General features: G+C 38.2%; 1 protein-coding gene across 1 annotated transcript in view; it reads right to left on the bottom strand.

Moving 5' to 3' along the window:
• Positions 1 to 319: 319 nt before the first annotated feature.
• Positions 320 to 19993, bottom strand: part of CLSTN2 (calsyntenin 2) — a 385424-nt gene continuing 365750 nt past the window's right edge. The window contains exons 10-17 of the mRNA XM_055817555.1: positions 15776 to 15942; positions 12152 to 12300; positions 10512 to 10735; positions 7614 to 7784; positions 6826 to 6971; positions 5282 to 5405; positions 3545 to 3729; positions 320 to 2908 (exon numbers count right to left, since the gene is read on the bottom strand). Coding sequence (XP_055673530.1) covers positions 2696 to 2908; positions 3545 to 3729; positions 5282 to 5405; positions 6826 to 6971; positions 7614 to 7784; positions 10512 to 10735; positions 12152 to 12300; positions 15776 to 15942 — 1379 coding nt within the window. The 3' untranslated portion in view covers positions 320 to 2695. The remainder of the gene's footprint in view (positions 2909 to 3544; positions 3730 to 5281; positions 5406 to 6825; positions 6972 to 7613; positions 7785 to 10511; positions 10736 to 12151; positions 12301 to 15775; positions 15943 to 19993) is intronic.

Raw genomic sequence — 19993 nt, 5'->3', positions numbered from 1 at the left:
AAGTAAATCTAAAATAAGTACAGCGATACATTTTAATTTGCTGAATATCGTGTTGCAATCCAAATTTTAGTGATAACACACGTGCCTGTATTACTTAGGTTTAAAAATGTAGGTTTATTTACAGTAGAGAAAATACTTTGTTTGCCTCTTGTGTAATATACCAGCATGACCTGAAAAGATTTGCTTCCAGTAACAAAAAGATAAAAATCTATGGAGAAACACACTGATGAAGACATGAACATATAAAAGAATTAAAGGCCGTCAATAAGGTTGTAAATTGCTGTTTTCAAGTTGCCCTAATGTTTTCTGTGATGATAAATTAAGTTTTTGTTATTCCAGATTATTATTATTAAGTCCAGTTCTGAAATTGACTTTTAAATATCTCCTTTTAATTACCTGTTTTTCCTGAGCAGAAAGCTTTGCTAATAGGCTCTGTATAATGTTTGTTATCAGCACGTTTCATGTCACTAACAAAAATCAGCACTAGGAAATGAGTTAAATATTGGAAAATGATCAAGCATAGAATTTCTGTTCAAGAGATTCAGATATTTTAAAACTAATTATTTTATTTAACAGAAAATTTGGCCAATTTTACAATCTTTATTCCTGCAGATAGACTGTATTTATGTGGGCTTAATTCTGCAAATATTCTTGTAAGTTTAATATATGTGAGAGACGAGAATAAAAATAAAACAGGACTGCTCACATAAGAAAACCTCTATGTTGCCAGCCTAAACAATCATAAGCCAACGTGATTGTTGGCACAATAAAAAGAGCATGAGGGTCTCTAATTTTAAAACTAATTACTAAGAGTTCTTTTCATTTACTTTCTAGTTATTAAACTCTAAAGTCTAGTTGCTGTCAATCTGTCCCTGCAACTATCAAATGCAGAAACTGCAATTAAAAGAACCCGCAGACCCACAATACACTCTCTACATTCCAGAGCTGCTAATAATATAGTATTGAGGGAGGTGGATACCCTCGAGATCGCTCAAGTTACTCTGCAATATCAACTACCATTCATGGGTACTCAGCAAGGTCCTCTCCTGGCAAGACTGCTTGTTTCTCTGGGAGAGAGCAGAGGAAGCAGCTCATTTTGAACAGCAAATTACAAAAGCAAAAGTCAATGATGGAATTGTAAAGAAAAGGATGTACTTAGGAAAAAAACAACAAACCACCAGACAAACCACTAGGCAGCATTCACTTCCATGCCATTTTGTTTTTATGCATTAGAACAGTTATCCTAGCAAGTGCTGCATCATTTGGTATGCAGAGCATTTGAAGATGCAAAGATAATTAAGGAAAGGGGACAAAAACCACACCACACAGACTTATCTACACATTGTATGTAGCTTTGCTTTTTGATTTTTTTTTTCCTTTTTTCATTTTTATACTGTGTTTAAGAAAAATATGCTGTGTTACCATAACAAACTAAAATACTCTCTCAACCTTTTAAGAGTTTAGGTTTTGTTTTCACTTCTTTTGGTTCCAGGTAGGTTTTATTTGTTCTTGTTCTTTATAAAACCTTTTCTCAACATTAATGGCTTCAGGAAGAAGTAGTAAGGGAGAATCATGAGCACAAAAGAGCTGACAGTTGTGTATGTTGTCACTTTCTCTTGTGCCACTCATAGGTGGATAAGGGTATAGAAGAAATAGGGCATAATGTTTTATAGAATACAGTCAGAGAGGAATTCCAGCTGGTGTTCAGCAAAAGGGAGCATTTTCCTCATGTAGAATCACTGCTTAAGTTTCAACCATACATAGCTATGGAGTAATGGGGTCATTTTTTTCCCACTACTCCAGTAAGATACTGCAGTAAGCTAATGATTTTACAAGACAGATGGTTTACAGCTTCAAGTTGCTGCAAATTCCTCAATCCATAACTAATGAGCAGCTCTAAAGGTTTTCTGTAAATCAATCTCATTAGAATTTACAGTTTGCATAAGATTGTGTTACTCTATCTGTGGACACAATGATTTTTTTTTATTTTTTTTTAGTAACCTTCAGCAGCCCATTGCTGCTGGGTTCTTTAAAATCTCTTAAATTTCTATGGGTAGGTTAGATAAAATCCCTGCCTTGAAGGTTCTGACAGCACGCCTGAAAAACACACTGTCCACTTCTACACAGGCACACATGCATTGTGTCAAGTCCTAGATATTCCCTTGAAGAAGACGGTTAACATCCGAGAAGGCAGGACAAGCTGACAAATGGAATTCAGTCTCTGTCACCTGTAGCACTAAAACTCTGCCCCGCTTTGAAGGTGGATTATGTTTTACACCTGTAAGAGCGTAAGTCAGTCAAACGGCAACTGTTATTTGGACCCACAGGTAATTCTTCATAATAAGCTGAAATCTCTCCTGTATGAAAAAATAGCAAAGGCAAAAACCTCTATGGATTGAGTGACAGGACTTTTGTCACATATCTGCGGTCTAGAGACAGGAAATAGAGAACTACGCTTGCTAACCAATCAAGTTCTACCCTACTTTATTACTGGTGATGCCAGTATGTTTGTACCATGTTTTCTCCAGGATTTGTAAGAAAAAGGTCAGTTCTATCATTACCGATTACTGCAACAAGATCATTTTAGGCAAAACAGTTACAGGCAAGCAGAGGTTCAAATCCTGTCAATAAATACATAGACTCTGAAAAAGCATTGTATTGGTTGTTACAAAAGAGCAATGTGGCTGGAGGGCTGTTAGTATGGGAGTGTTGAATCATCCCATTCCAACTGCTCTTGCCTGGTGGCATTCTGTTTGTTTCCATTCTGGACAACGACTTCTTCCTCCTCCTCTTCTTCCTCCTCCTCCTCTTCACTTTCATCTGATTCAGCACTGGTTGTGTCTTCCTCTTCGTCTTCTATGTCTTCTTCCTCGCTCTCCTCTTCTGTCTGGTGAGGCTTTTCATATTTCTACAGTACATTTAAAGAAATGAAAGAGAGCCAGTAGAAGAAAAGTGCCGCCTTGCTAGACAGTGGCTGTGAGAATGTGAGCATTTATTCCACATTTAGAAAAGCTAACATGCTGGGAAAATCTGCTTTCCGTCATGTAACTGTTAAGCATCAAATACGACATAATTCAGCAGCAAATATTTAAAAAATACTGTAACAAGAATGGAATGTCAATAAGCAATAGCTTTGTTAGTCCAGCTGCCAGAATTTAACCTTTCAATGCCAGTTTCTTTAAACTGCTGATCATTTCCCCTAATTTTAGCGTATTAGTGCTTACATTAAAAAGTTAAAACCAAAGTAACTCGTATCATCTTGGGTACCTAGGATCCAAATACAGTGCTATACCAAATAATTTCTTCACTATCTTATTTAGTAATTATATATGACAACAAATATTAAGTACTCAATTATGTATTATCATGGTGTAAGGAGCTGAAAACTGAGATGGAGTCCTGAATGTACGTACATTCAACTGTTCTGTGAAACCTAAACAAGTTTACTCTGAAAGGGGCTTAAAACTCACTGCTGAGCAAGCTACCAGCCCAGACACTAACTCCTAGTAGTATCACGACATAAAACTATGCTTCAGGTATGTACCTCCATGGGGTTGACGGTAATAGTCAGAGCAGAATCATCCCAATCCATTTCGTTTTCTTTACTTCCTTCGCTGTCTGCAGAGCTGTGCTGATGAGCTGTCCGAATTCGATAGACCCCCAAGGTTATGATGAAAACAAGTATGCTCACACAGATTATGATAACGACAGTAGCCACACTTGGAACAACTGGAACAAAAGGTGGAAAAGGGAATGGGCTTATGTTTGTGGAAGATATTCCCTACAAAACACTAAATACATCATCTAGTTTTTCCTCTCAGCACCTCTTCCTTTGGATTGAGAATCAGCCATCTGCCCTGTGCCTGGGACTACAGAAAGTGTTTCCAAGCGCCCACCGACTAAGGCAGAGCATACACAAATGGTGTTTACAGTATCTTATAATGAATATTATAAATCATAACCAAAAAGTGACTATGCCTCCCAATTGTTCTTGAAGCCAATTTATTACAGACGACAAGTAGTCAATCAGTGCAGAATCAATTAGTTTCAGAACAAGTGTTTTTGCAATAAGGTTCAGTTGTCTTGCATGTTGTCCCCTTCTGATTACAGCTGAGGTATTAAACTCACTAGTGAGATAAAGTATGTCCCAAAGCTTGTATTTCTAAAGTTTTCAAACACTAGTACTGTGATTTAAATCTCAATCTCCAAGAAATAAAATAACACATTGCAGCTCTATTTGCTTGTGTTACAATCTTCCTGGGAGGCTCTCGAGGATTCAAGACATTTTTCCTCACTGTTCTGTTGCACTCTGAGAAGCCTCCGTCTGCAGCTAGTCACAGGAAGAAATCTTACACTCCCAGCTCCATAATTAGGTCAGAGGCGAAGTGCTGCCATTCCATGTACCTTTGTTACCTAGATACAGCAATTCCAGGAGCTACAGTACTTCTGTAGCCCATTTTATCACCTTGCCCTGTCTGTAAGAATGGAACTCTGAAATCAAAACAATATTAAAGTAACGAAGAAAGAACCAGCTTGCAATAGTTCATTATGCATAAATTCAGTATAATATTAGTAAAAATGGTCTGTACAAGTGTACAGAAAAATACAGTAAGCATAACTGTATATAACTACTTATAATTACCTACACTTTTCATCAGTTTTGCTTCTTTTCATATGTATCATTCAGCTAAAAGGATTTCAGAAACCAGCATTTAAACAGATTCTTTGCTCTGGGTTTAACTTCATTGAAAAGGCTTCAGATTTGGATATATATTTTAATTCATATAGTCAAAAATTGCAATTTAAATTCTCTGTTTAATATATACTAACACCCTCGCCTATGGTTAGGTGGACCTATCTTCTCTCCAGAGAGCTCCAGACTGAGGCTTGGAAAGCAGCTAAGAAATTTTAAAACTAATACAAACATTTCTTCCTTTTGCTTAGAAATGGGTGGGCAGAAATCAATATACCATGGAAATACAGACATACAAAGACAAAATGAGCATAAATATTATACTTCACACCTTTCAGTACTAGAAACAAGACATTTTCTTAACTATGTGGATCATAACCTTTAAAGAGGACTCCTTTAAAGTATCTCTTTGGAGAGAAAGAAGAGATTTCAATGTCACCTTCTTTCCTATCTGTGCATGATCTCTGCAAGGTTTCAGAAGCTGGAACTGTGAACTTCAGTGCTCTATTTGTTGACCAGGCTGAGTCACAAGGGCAATACTGACATACCAGAATCATTATGATTAGTCTCGGTAAAGTTGTCACATACCTGAGTTGTGAACAGCACTTATGCTTCCCTCTGGGTGCTGGACAGACTGGAGAAATTGTGGTTGTACTATTATATGATTTACATGGTCCATGAAGTTGGAGTTGGAGCTGTGTAGAATATTAACCTGGCACAAGAGAAAAATAAGAGCTCAGATAGTAAAGAACACTCGATATTCCAAACCTGTTGGCTCCATACATTATGTTGAACTACGAAGTTCATCAGCAGATAGGAACATTATTATATAGATCTTAAAGGCCAAATTTTTATGCCAGTGAAAAATACATAGGTTAATATATTTCTCATTTCTAGCACTAAAAATGCATTTTAACATTTCTAGCTGTAAACTATGAAGTGGAACAGAAAACAGTTTTTTTGATTTACTTGTCTGGATAAGTAGTGACTTTTTTTTCTCTATACCAATCAACTTTTAGGTGTTCCCTGAAAGTCAGTAAAAGATTTGTCACTCTGAACACTGACAGAGCATGTATCAAACTCATTGAGTTTATACTAAAACAGGAAGACAGAATTAAAATAAATTTCAGTTTTTCCTGTGTCCCTCCTTTCAGAGTGACTTTTTTTGAGGAATATCGTATCAGTTCTCTGTCCTACCAATAGTTATAAGCAAAAACTCTGAAGTCATCACCAGGACTGCAGAATGCTAAGGTGAAAAGGATTTTCAATACGATGTAGACATGTAAAAATTTTCAGAGCCAATTATTAAGGTTTGAGCCTATTGCTAACAAGCTCCTTCCCTTTCCTGTAGTTATTTGGTACCTAGGTTCTAGGCTGGATAAGTTGGTTCTTCAGAAGAGGCCCATGATTCCTGCTGAGGTGCATCAGCAGTAATGCTCAGTCACTGGGTCGTGCTGCACTGGAGTCAGTACCAGCACACAGAATAAGCTCCAGAGAGCTGTCTGAACACTCCTGGGGGAACTGACCATGGCTGGGGAGCGGAACCAATGTGGCTGTTACCCATATGCTGATTTTCCTCCTCAAAGAAATGTGAAACCATGTAAATTACCAGGAATGATCTCCATCTGATGAAGAACAAATTATAAAACTTACTGTAAGGGATTAGTGCTTGGAAAAGCTGAAAAGGTTACTGCTGCAGGAAAGAAAAGTATGTCAGGCTAAGTGAAAAATAACTAATCTAAGGAAAATAACGAGGCTGTAAGGATTTACTTTCTAGCTGGTGTATAAATCTTCATAAAGACACGTAGGAGATTTTACATCATGGAAAAACAATGATGATAACCTTAGCCCCCACCCTGTTTGAACAGCAGTAATTCTCTGTGTTAGCAAAGTTCAAGAGAAGGGTCATCTCATTATATACACAGCAGAATAGAGACACCCACATTGAGAAATACCCACAGGAGAACTCAACTTCCTATTCAAATGTAACTTAGAATTTTTCCTCTATTTGGTTAGTTACCAGAGTGTGTCAATCATTTTACATGTTTTAAAGAAAACTCAGTGTTGCTGAATGTAAGGCTAGTGCTTAGCCTCATCATTGGAAAAGACAACTTGACTAAATGATTGCTTACCTCCAAGTTAAATTCATTGCTAGTGTAACGTCCATTGAGCTCTGAGCACTTGACTCTGAACTTTCTGTCAAAGGTGGCAGAAGTGTACCAGTTACGATATCGAATCTGCCGAAGTACCTGTTCGTAGTTGTACATGCTGTCCACACCTGAAATGGTGGTAGAGCAGTAATAATCTCAAGGACATGTTACGCAGCAAATGCTCCATGCAGTACAGGAGAAATCACATGTTCACAGAAAATAGAAAATTTGGCAGAATGGTCTGAAAATGGCAGTGCATCAAATATTCCCTATTCTCTGTCAAGCCTCTGGCTGACGCTACATTATGTGAAAATATTTTTTGGAAATTAGTGTAGGTCCTTAATGGAAAGTACCAAATACAACAGCAAAGATTTAGAATAAATTGTTTAGTAATCAAAAATCGGCCAGTGAGTTACCAGCACTGTGCAGGAACACTGAGGAATCCCCTCATTCCCACATTCCACTGTGATGGTCCACAAGAACCCCCGCATTTAAAGAAAAATAAAAAGCAGTGTTCCTATTTTCCTTATTTGAGGAGCAGCAGGAGGGCTGCTGAGATCAGGACAAAGCTGTGCTGTATTCTAACGGATAAACACAGCACACCCAGAGATAAGAAGTGACTATGCCTTTTGAGACTCAGTCTCCCCTAGAATATTTTAAAACTAGTACATCACAGATTTCTGCCTAATTTCTTTCAAATTAGTCCTTTCATTCCCATAATGTAATTGTTGGTGGGAGGAAATAAAGGAAAGCAAAGTCCATGAACATACCATAGATTGAATATCCTGCTGTGGAATTTGTGGCATCTAGATGTTTTCCTTGAAGCTCCACATGATCTAGTTCTAAACACTCTTGTTCAGGATCTAGTTCTGCTCCAATGACCAAAATATCACAGAAATCCAAGGTGTGGAGCATTTCCTCTAATACCACTGGCTTATTGGCTGTGAACACATGGCATACACCATGAAAAAAAGAAGAAAGGAACTAAGATAAATGACTGTAGAACAGCTCAGTGATTTTATGTGCTTTGCATCAGGGCTTTCAATTTTTGCAAAGATGGCTGAGTTGTTTTTTGCTGATATTAAATACAGCATACTTCAAGCAAATCAAAAGAGAAGAATCTTGCCTGTTCAGTTGTTATGATGATGAAGACCTACAAATACCTAGTGAGATAGATAGAAAATATATTGCTTTGTAATAAAAAGCATTCAAGAACAGTACTGGAAGTCGAGAATTTAAATTTTATCCTGGAAATAAATTCATATAAAAAAATCTGGTTTTCAGTGCTGTATTGATACCAGGTTGGTATCACACGTTCTTTCTTTTCTCAAGAAAAAACAGACTGGAAAAATACATGTCAAACATATCTATGCTTGGACGATTGTCTCAGTTACTCTATGGCCCATAAAGGATTTGCATTACCAAGATCATGGCCATCTACTGAAGAACCTGGTATTACATAAATGGCAAGATCCTGTGTTGTGTGACTGGGAGAAACTGAGTTGTTAACTGACTACCCTTCAATATGTACATTTAAAAACCCAATAATTCTGTCACTGGGAAAAGAGAGCACGTTAATTTAATGTTTTAATTCTCTGGTCAACTTAGCATAGAGTGTCTGGCAAGACTGCTTAACCAGCTCCCTGAGAGTACCATAGACACAGAGACTCCGATCCTGCAACTTAGTGCTCACTCTTTGAATTTCATTTTAGAGGGCGTATGGGGAAGGCAGGCACAAAGAGAAAAATCTCATGACCTAGATTCCCAACTCCTGGTCCAGTGAATTTGGGTATCTAAACTCTAGGTATAGCTCTGATTTACCAAAACATGCAGACCCAACTCAGATTTGCAGGATAGGCAAATCTGAACACTTCGCTCACCAGCTAAGACCGATGAGTTGGACTCTTTCATGGGAAGCCACGAGAGACCAGCGAGAGCTCGCCTGCAGAGCCTGGAAAAGCCTGACCTGGTCAGCTTTGCTGCTCTGGCTCTCAGTGTTGGGCAAACAGGGGAGGCAGCAGCAGCAATTTTAGCCGTTGGCAGGATCCCACTGATTTCTCTGCTGAGGCAGGGCCGGCAGCGACACGTCGGCATTCCAGGTGCCCTCTGCATGGTAAATAAGGCCTCAGAGCCGTAGTCATGCTGGTAGCAACTGCCTGATCTGCTTTTGATGAGAGACAGACCTAACCCGTCCTGTGACTGGACAACACACAGTGACTAAACCAGCCCTCTCAGCCTTGCCACGTGCATCTCTGCTACAGACATGATGGTAAATTCCAAGGAAGTGGAAAAATGGCTATTGGTAGATATAGGTCAAGATTTAAGCTGTCTTTGCTTAGATATTATCTGGGCTGACAGAAATGATGATTCAAGCTTGTAATGAAGGAATTGAGACTTAGAATTCAATAACTTTGTGCAAAACACAATTATTCCCAAAGCCAATTACTATCTATCCATTTAACCACTCCTAGTGGAAATAAATAAGAGATGGCACATTAGGAGATGCCTGACTTTCAAGGAATTAAACAGTAGTGTAAGGATTGCTGCTGTTTTCAAGGAGAGACTCTGGCTCTTTAGGCTATAAGATGTTACAACAGTAATTATGTCAATAATTGTATTGGGAAAAAATGGGATAGTTTAAATTTATGAACTAAACTATATGGCAGTAGTTCCTAATTCACTGTGTGGTTTTGAAGATGTCATAACATCTAGGGACATGGAGTATCACACATGCATCGTGTCATGGATAATGATCACTCTTTTCTATGCAAGATTTTTTTTTTTTTCATACTGCAATTGTATGCAGCTGATATTATGATATAATACACCTTCCAGCCTTCAGAGGACAGATGCCGTTTCAGGCAAGTGATGACCAGGATTATTACAGAGTATGGCTTCAGGGAGTCCATGCCCCTACACATGCACATCATTAGTGATTTTATCTTTCCAAGAGATGTGCATCTAGTTGCTGCTTATTCTAGCCCAACAAATATTGTTTAGAATGATTCCCCAGGTTACTAGGCTTTTTATTTAACTTGCACGCAAACATCCAAAAAGAAAGATTCCTTTATAGCAAATTCTTTTAAACTGTATTTATGTTTCTGAACATTCATCTAGTGTCAAATACTGATACAGACACTGTTCAGCATTAAACTGTCACCATAATTGAAAAGAATCTTTGCAAATTATTACATTTACATTATATATATGGGAAACCGAGGCACAAGATTACTTTCTAAAGTATCACCCACAAATCAGTAGCAGAGCTGGAAACATAAGAACAGCCTAAACCTCCAACCATTAGTCAATTGCTACTTTCCACAGTATTAGTACAATTAACAAAATACTGTTACAAATAGAGAGATTCTAATGAAAATACGTTATTCAACAGAATATTTAAAGAGTGCAAAGGAATTATTCTGAGGTAGGAAAGACACTAAATGGAAATGGCACTTTTTTGGGAGCACATACTGATCTACCACTATTCAACATGTTTTTTCAATGTGTTTAACTGAATGTCTTCACTACAGTATTACTGCTGTCTGGCATTGCCTAAATTAACCTGGGTGAAGCGACTTCTTTGTGTAACTTGTTTGCACTATCCTTCAAAAAAATGTGAAAGGTCATGTTACAGAGTAAGTAATAATATTTAAAAGAAATGCACAAACCTCTGTCATGTTCTTTTAAGTCCACCGGATGCTCCCTTTTAGTGACTGTGCTGACAATCCTGATGTCGGGTAACAAAACAACACCTCTTTCACTTTCAAACTGTGCAGCTGGTCTAGCAAAGTGGTCCATCCCACTTATTGTAATCTTGGGCTCATTGGCCTGAAACACCATTACATACGCATCTATATCTGGGATACTAATGCAGACATCTTCACCAAAACATCTGAAAAATATATTATTCATTAACTGCATGTAACACATTACACATCAGAGGTGCATGACACTTGCACTGCCCAAAGCCCACCTGATGGGTCTCTTCTTTTGTATTGTCTATTCCATACTGTGACACTGCCACACGTAAGGACATGCATCTGCAGCACTATGTACGTAGGCCAGCAGTGACAGTATTAGCTGTGTTCCTGCCACCCCCTCCCACATTCACAACTACTGAAATTATGTAGGGACGGCTTAGCAAACAGATTTGTGACAAGCTCAGTCTTTAGGAAGGTCACTATGAGATTAATATTTGGATGTTTAATTGACATTTAACAAAGTGGTGAATGGTTAAAAAAACTAAAATTAATTAAATGGTAACAACTGGCTTTTGTAAACCTGACATTAAATTCTCAAAATGGTACTTAACAAATATAATATAGTTATGTTATGTGGGAACAACAGGGTTTAAATACCCATTTCAATTGGAGCCATCACAAAGTCATTCTGGCACCCCTCCCAGTATTTACTGGGGACAAAAGGGGCCTATATTAGCATTTTCATCTGAATCATCACTGTGCTTTGGAAATTAATTTCCTGACAAACTCTACCTTACCTCATCTTGGCACAAGGCTTGGGTCAGCCCGGGAGTGTGCAGACTGGACTGCTTCCAGTGAAACTACATCGGAAGCTGCTCTCCCGACACAGCGTGTGAGCCCACAGCACTAGCCTAAGCCTAGTACTGAGTAAGAACGGTAGGTGCAGTAGACGAATGTTTGTAGAACTGATGCTATTTTCACTCTAAAGATCTGCTTTCGCTGCACTGTGTAACATACCCTAGGGGAGCTCAGGAGTGGCAGACGGCTCTTTGACTATGCAGAACTGTAAACATTATTCTGCAGGTTCTCTATCGTTGCATGAAAATGGAAGGACCCGGATTTCTGTTTAACACCCAACACCAGTACTGCAGTGGTGGCAGCCATATAAGGATACAGTCAAAGACTATTTCAAGCATAGCTACAAATACTGTTCTTGCAGATATGGCATCTGTTAGATGTAACAGGCCTACTATAAAAAGTCATGGCTTTAGCTATCCCAGAAGAAACTAAAACTTTTTAAAATTAACAGTAAAATAAGAATGCAATAAATCCAAGTGCTGTTCAGTCCAGACTGTATACTTCAAACTAGAAACAGAAAGCAAGTAAATTACATTAGCAAGAAAAGTTTCTTAAAAGGACAACATCAAAAGAAAACCACAATGTAAATCAGCATAAAAGTAAATTAAATTCATCCTTTATGCTCAATTATATAACAGTATGATTTAGTGGTATAATTTAGCCAAAATTCTTCTTTTTACATGCCCAAAGAAAAAAATATTCATTAAAGATATTCCTAATCTAATCAGTTCAGCTGAAGTATAACTTACTGGACTTTAGATGAGACTGTGAGACGTCGTACACCTGCAGTAGGAAACTGTCTAGAGTTGATGTATGAGACCTTTCGGAGAGCTTGATTTATATTCTCAATGTCATCTCCTTCCATGACAAGGACTGACTGGGAAGGGTTGAAGTGATACTAGAGGAAATGCATATAGTTAGTATTTCAGGTAGCAGGTACGGAGTAAAAAATAAGATATTTTTAAGGAATGTTGCACAGACCTAAATTTAAATTCTAATCATTTAAGAAAAAAAAAAAATTCTTAGCAGTTTCTTTTTGCTAAACCCACACGATGTTTTCTAAAACATATACTTGTATCAGTCACCTATTTCATATTCTGAATAGCTACTGTTATAATTAATTTTATAGTAAACTAATTCCGATTTGCCTAGCCTTACCAACTTTGCTGATACTATTTCTGCAGCTGTGGACTTAACAAACCTTAACTTAGTCATCATTACTGTTACTATGTAATTTTTTTAGGTTAAACACATCCTCCATATAAAAATACTGGCTTAAACCAGACTTTCTGGTTGTTTTTTACCCTGGGCTGTCTTTCTGAGATATATTTCAACATGAATGAACAAAACAATTACAACATTTGCCTCCTATGTCTTCATTAACATCAGACACAATAAAGGGGATTCGCCTTGCTCTGCCTCATGATCAATAAGGGTGTCATGATTTAAGATGGAGCTGCTACTTGTACAAAGCCAGCTGCCCATCTGAGCCAACAAACCTTTCAAAGTCAATGGCTATTCTTGTAGCCCTGATCCTTCTCTAGTCCATTGCATTGAACACGTAAGTCTTGCTGACCATGGAACTTTGCTACTATATTCACATAACAAATGATTGATTTTATCTTCATCATAATTCATCCTGTTTCCACTTTTTTGTCAGTTATTTTGTTCAGCAAACCATCTGCATTGCAGAGAAAACCAGATTAACCCCCTTGATTTTGTACTTACTGTTGTCAGCACAAACCACAAAGAAACGCACCCTTCTCTCACATGCAATCCCTTCCCAAAGTTGGACACTGATTATACAAACATGTTCTATTATATACAGACAATGGTTGTCTATACTTTTTTTATAATGAGAAGGGTTAAAAAGCAAAAGAGCAAACAGGCTGTGAAGAACAAAATGAAGCACAGGGTCCTCTGTTGAACAGAACACGGAGGACTGGGTTTGAAGCTTGTGCAGGAAGGTCATAACACACCAAAAGGTATTTTTTAACAGAGAAAGAGGAGGACTAACGTGAGTCATAGCCTGCATACACTTCTTTTTCCTTTCTGTAAGCTAGCAGTAGTAGAGAATAAAATTAGCAAACAGAGACTCTAGTTGGCCAGTTAATAGCTCAGCTGCCAGAACAGCTGGAATGCTGCCAAAGGGACTGGAGAAAGCCTTAGTCTGAGCCATTTTTGTCTTTCTCATTAAAAAAAGAGCTAAAAATAGTGACGATTTAGACAGTGTTTCTGAGAGCTGTTACAGATATCTGAAAATTAGGCTGAAGACAAAAAAAAGTCCAACACTACTGTGACAGACGCTATTACAGCTGCATTGCTCTTTTAGGTGACTAAAGGATGAAGCTTCATGAGTCCAAAGCACCCAGCAGAAACACCTTCCAACATCAGTTTGCCAACACTGAATCTGTGAAGTGCCGTGTAAATAGCCACACAGAACCTATTCATCTGTGCAGCTGTCACGCATGCTTGTCTGAGATCAGGTATGTTTATTTTTGACACCTGAAACCTTTTCTCCTTGTTAATCTCCTGTTCAAAGTCAGGTGCCAACTGTTCCGCTTTCACCTGAGCTTCTTTCTGTCAGCCCCAGTAGGGAACTCTACCACAACCTCTCTCCTACTGCTCCTTTCATTTTTGCCTCCTGCTGTTGCACTGACTGTTGAGCTTGCTGAGGAAGTAAAAATGAAAACAGCAACTTTAAAAATACTTTACGCCTCATCTGTATTTCGGAAAACGAAAATGTTCTGAAGTTTGGTGAAAGAAAGAAAAGGCAGAAAACATTCCCTCATCTTAATTTTCCCCACTGAATTGCCAGTACAGTAAGGAAGACAATCACCCACACTGGAGCAGCAGCGGGTGGTATAATGGATTTTTCCAAGGCTGTGAAACAAGACTTCTTCAATATTGTCAAGTTTCAGAGTGTGACAATAGGGGTGGAATTACTGTGCTTTTAAGTACCATGGACCAAGTGTACACTGCTCTAATTCATGTAAAATCCCAGCAAAGAACTTACTGGTAGACATACACTTGCGTTCCAGAAAACCCTGCCTGCTCTTTGTATGCATAGTATTTTAAAAATAGCTTTTACTCTTGTGTGTGTCATTTTGCTGGGAGAAGCAACAATGTGAAATTCTTAACGATATCCTTGGCAGAATGAAGAAAAAACATTTCTTTGGGGTGTTTTGCTCATAGGTAAAAGCTAGAGCTAGCAAAATTCCTCCTTACCTTTGCACTTCTAATTTTCATTTTTACCCTTGTTTCCAGAAAACATATTGGTTATACTACACCACTGCAACTTATCACCTAGCCAGACATTTGAGTGTATTTCAGGTCAGTTTTCTATCTTTACAATGAGAAGATTTAGCTAATAAAATGTAGTACATGGCATTTCCACTGCATACTCCAGGTAAGTGTTGCAGCACCATCCTCTACCACGCTGAAAACCTACACGCTAAAGAAGCACCTGTGCAGTTTCACAGGGTGCATAGTCTGCAGCCAAAGTATCTCCCAGCCTGAATTTGAAGCTCAGCTCCTCTGGAAGATGGTATTGCAATTTCTGTGCTGGGAAACAGCTTAACAGTTGTGCTTACGCATTAGGCAGACAAACACCAGTTATCTAGTAACAGTATCAGTAAAGGGAAACTGACAACAGATCTCATGTAAGCATCATAGAATTTATAGTCATGATCCTACACATGTATCCAAAAGAACAGAATTTGTCTTAATGAATGCAAAGCAGTCTGGTCACTATGCCAATTGAAACTGGATTTCCCTCTGTCTGCTGTTCTTCAGTCTTAGAAAAAGTGTTACAATATCAGTAAAGATAGTCATATGCATAAAGAAGATGGATAATGATTTATATGCAAATGTAAAATTTAATTTCTTTAATTTAGTGGGGTTTCTTATTGTCCAATTTTCACATCCCATAATGTTTTCCTCTTGGAATAAACTTTGAATTTTTCAATAGTATTGCACTGGAACTTTTGGCATTACCTCTAGATGAAAGATACTGCACTTATGCTTTCCATTGCTTTAAAGCTACTTGAGATCAAAATTCAGTAATTCTTTGGAATCATCTCTATTTCTGTAAAACTGCCAAAATAAGCATGAGAACACAACCTGGCAATTCTTAAGGATTCTGAAATACCAGCAGTGCTTTACTTTCTGAGCATCTAGTTTTGCAATAATGGAAACATTTTTCTTTGCAGTGTCACAGCCTTTCTACTGTTCTGCTTTTCCTTTGCATGACTTTATGGGAAATTACATTGCTTCTGGGAGTACATTTGTACTGTGTGTACTCTACCTTGGGCTCTCCACTTCATAAATCAGCTCTAAATTTTTATCAAAGATGATGTCAGTTCATCGCTCACCTTTATTCCTTGGCCAAGACTCTCGAGAGAATTAATATCCAGACCTTCCTTGCAGGCCTGCAAACAGGAAATCACTTTCTGACTCTCAATTTTGCCTGGCCGGATAGTAAGACTGGCCAGGCTGCCATGGAAATACTGTGCAAATCTGGGCTTGGTGACTTCACCTCCTGCAGGAAAGAGAATAGAAAATGATTATTGATACCAATACAAAACCCACACATCTAATAACTCACTTGATGTTTTAACACATTTAAAAGTATTTATATCCATTTTAGCCAAGTCTAGTTGAGATACCATTTATTGTGATAAATAGAATTGCTTTGTGGGTTGCTGGGTGGCACCAGTAGCAGCCTGTCTTTAAGATTCTTGTCAGTGTTTTACCAGCATTGTATTCAGGTGTTTATAAAGCTGTGATAACATACTGTGAATGAAACATTGGTTCCGAAACCTCTGCCCAAGGAAGCACAGCATTTTTAAAAATGAGTTGATGAGACTATTGAAGTGCTCAAACACAAATTTAAAAAAAAGTTTAAAGTCCAATGTCTATTTATACAGAAATGATTTGCAAGCTTTACCATTACAAGATTGCTTACACAGCTTTTGTCTTTCTCCTCCAAAAAACCTCATACCACATGAAGCTCTTAGATGTGCTAAGAAACATGGCTCTGCGTAAGCGAAGTGCCACGCTCCCTACAAAGGGCTGGCTCTAAGGATATGGTGTAAATTCACAGCAGTGAATGCAGACCCAGGCACAGCACTATGCTAAAGGGCTTTTAGCACTTCCCTTTTAGCCCAAAGCAGCTCATTTGGTGTGACATCAGGTCATTAGGCCCTCTAGCTACGCTCTATTCAGTTTCACTCCAGGCAGCTTCAAAGGAAGACTGATCTTTAGGAGCTGTCAATAAAATGTGATTACATACTGCTTGCACCAGTGATCATAGCATCTAAATTACTCCTGAGATATTTAGTGATTTACTCATCCTCCTCTAGGAGGATTTTTAGAGCTTGTCTTTCCTGCAAGTGTTAGCTATATCAGTGCATGTGAATTACTGCCTACCTTGAGCCTGAGAGAATTTAGGAGAGCCAGGCAACAGTGAGGCCAAGCAGACTAATTGGATTAGCAGTTGATAAGCTGTTGTAATTGGTAGATGACTCATCCCTACTGTGTTTGCAGCCTTAGTGTCAAAGAACCTATTTCTGCCAGACAGGCTAGCTCAAGCTTGAACTTTAACTTGAAGATGTGTGTGAGAACTGGGGTTAGGATAGGGATGAAGTGGTAAATTTTCTTTAGGCTGCTGTTGCTACCTAAAAGCCTGAAAAACACCACTTCTAGTCTGTGCAGTATGAGCACTATGAAGAAGACTCAAGTTATTTTTTATAGTGAAGAAAATAACACTGGTGTACTGAGAGAAAAGCCTGTCTAAGCAGGCTGTTTCTTCATAGTAGACAGGTTTTGTTCTTTTTTGTTAAGATGGCAGCACAAACTGCCTCTCTTTTCACCCCAAAGAGAGATTATTCTTTTCCACTCTTTCATTCTTTTGTCCATTCTACAGTAAATTTCCTCTGGGTAGAATTATTGTGAGGCTTCATAGAGAATTTCACATATGCAACTGCTAAGGTGCAGGATTAGTTTATGTTGTAATTTTGGCCTTTCTGATACTTACCAAGACAATTAATTGGTAAATAAATAGTGCATTACGGAGAGATTGACTTTTCAGAAAAAAAATGATGTTATATTTATCTGTTTACATTGTCTTTGAAAGTGCTTGTTGCTACTAATACAGCAGCAATATATCTGGACAGAAAAAGGTAAGCCAAATTAATAAAATGTAAACCATACCTGTCCCAAAATAAAGGAGACAAAGAGAGAAAACCAGATAAGAACTTACAGAAGAATAATAGAAATAAATTGTGCTGTGATGCTTCAAATTCTTATAGCCCTAACAGAATTCTGAAGACACCAAGTTCCAAGGCTCAAACACCAACACTAATCCTGGAGCTTTGAAACTTAGAAACCTACAGTAAATCTGCCAGTAGATCTTGAGCTCTAAGGAGATGCAAAATAAGCAGCAGCCTCCGATAAGCTAATGTATTTAAATGGGAAACTAGGTCATTAAAATGTATAAAGGACTAGACAAGAAGCTAGAATAAACCGAGCACTGTGGCTATGCCTGACAAACAAGCATGGTAAACTCACTGAAGTAAAGCTACAAAGCAACATGACTAGTGCTTATATCTATGAACAGGAATTTCAGGTTTGGATTTTTTTGTTGTTGTTGTTGGTTGTTCTTTCACTTTGGACTAGTTCTTCTCTGGTGTCATTGACAAAGCACTCACAGTTACTTTGCTAGGTCATTTACAATGACACAGTAATTGCGCGTAAACCGTACTGAATATACAGACTATTCACTGTACCCAAGCCCCACTTCAAAAAAATGCTGGTGTACAAGAAGTTGCCACCACCATAGAGATGGATGATTCTTGTTTAAAGTCATCTGTCTCGTAAGTCATCTACCCAACCACTAACAAAAGCACGGAAGAGAATATGACTGTTTCCAGGAATAAGCTTTTACAACTGCAAATACAGGCACTATAAAAGCAGTAATGAAGAACAGGCTTATCTACTTGTTCACAGGACTAAGGTTGGGTTTTCTGCAGATGTATAGATCAATTCGGACTGTAAATGAGGTGATGTAATCTTTGTTCTGGAGAAGCTATCAACTGCTATGTAAAAAAAGCAAGTATTTCTACAAAACGTGAGTGAAAAATAGCTGGGGCTAGCTAGTCTCGTATTATGTCAGTAGAGAGAATCTGCAAAGCTATGCCCATGGTTACGGCAGGGTGATCCGGGTTTGGGCCAACTGCACTAGAACAACTGATAGCAGAGTCTGAAGGGGCATTGAGGGATGATACAGTCTGTCCCCTACCCCCAAGGCAAGAACCGCCGTACTTCATCCATTCTTGAGAACTGCCTGAGCTGTCCTAAACTCTTCTGAAGACAGAAGCTCCCCAAGGAATACACTCTAATGACCGCTGATCCTCAGAGTTGGAAGTTTATTTCTAACGGTGAATATGAGCTGTCAAAATATGGCTATGTCTTCCCTTTTCCTTCGCCAGGCTGAACAAGGCCTTTTCTTTACATCTTTTAACTAACACTGCAGACTATAATAATTCCTGTTGCTTTTCCTGGAACTCCTGCTATTATCTGAAGCACTCACCATAACCTAGAGTTACTCTCAATATTATAAGTGTTTTACATAGGACATGCTTGGTAATCCAGGGCAGTGAGAATACTAGCTTTTTCCACATGGAAAAACATGAGAACTTAAAGAGAGAATACTAGCTCGCCCTTCATTAGAAAAAGGACTGCTAAATAAGCCTTCCATAAGCACCTTTTACCAGAGTTAAAGACAAAATTATATACCTGCCAATTTTATCCTCAAAGGTGAGCAGAAGTCATTATATCTGACTCTTATCACAGCTTGCGTTTGCAGCATGTTGACATTTTGATATTCTTATACCTCAGCATTTCGGAATCTTCTCAGCTCAGTGGGGTATGTTAGCTTGCTGGTGTGTTTCAATTGCCAGTAATTATTAGATTGCAAATGGAAAAAATCCAATGCAATAAAATTGGGAAGCGAAAAACAAAACTTTCACTAAAATGGAAGGAATCGCCTAAAGCCAATCTGCTACAATCCTGTATTCTAACTTTCGATAAAAAGGATTACTGGGAATAAATCCTCAAAAATGTAAGAAGAAAATATTGTCAGAATAAATTGAGAATCCTCAGCAATTGGCTGTTTTACTCCTGCCTGCATCAATATTTTGTTCATGCTTCGTTCTACTATATTAGTATGTTTGAATGCTGTCTCTCCTTTTGCTTCTGCAATCTAATATTCTTAAAGTATTTGACCTCAGCTTCTCAGTGGGTGCAAATATAGCCAAGGATGGCTAATCTCCAAGTCCTCGTCACTCTAAAATTCTTAGCTCCCAAAATGAGATGAGTATAAATATATGTAATCCAGAAATGGTATTTCTGGATCATGTTAAGGCACAGTGTGCAATTACAACTAATGCTGATAGTAACTTTTTTTTACAGAATATTATCCAAATTCTTCTAAATACAGATCTTTTCAAATAGAGATCCTTTGACCCCGAGCATGATACATACCATGCCTGTGAGCGCCACATGCAGCTATAGGCAGCTCAGAGCCACTG

The sequence above is a fragment of the Falco peregrinus genome, chromosome 12 (genome assembly GCF_023634155.1).
Source record: "Falco peregrinus isolate bFalPer1 chromosome 12, bFalPer1.pri, whole genome shotgun sequence".
Classification (NCBI taxonomy): domain Eukaryota; kingdom Metazoa; phylum Chordata; class Aves; order Falconiformes; family Falconidae; genus Falco; species Falco peregrinus.
The sequence above is the reverse complement of the archived record's forward strand: the minus strand, read 5'-3'. Positions and strand labels throughout refer to the sequence as shown.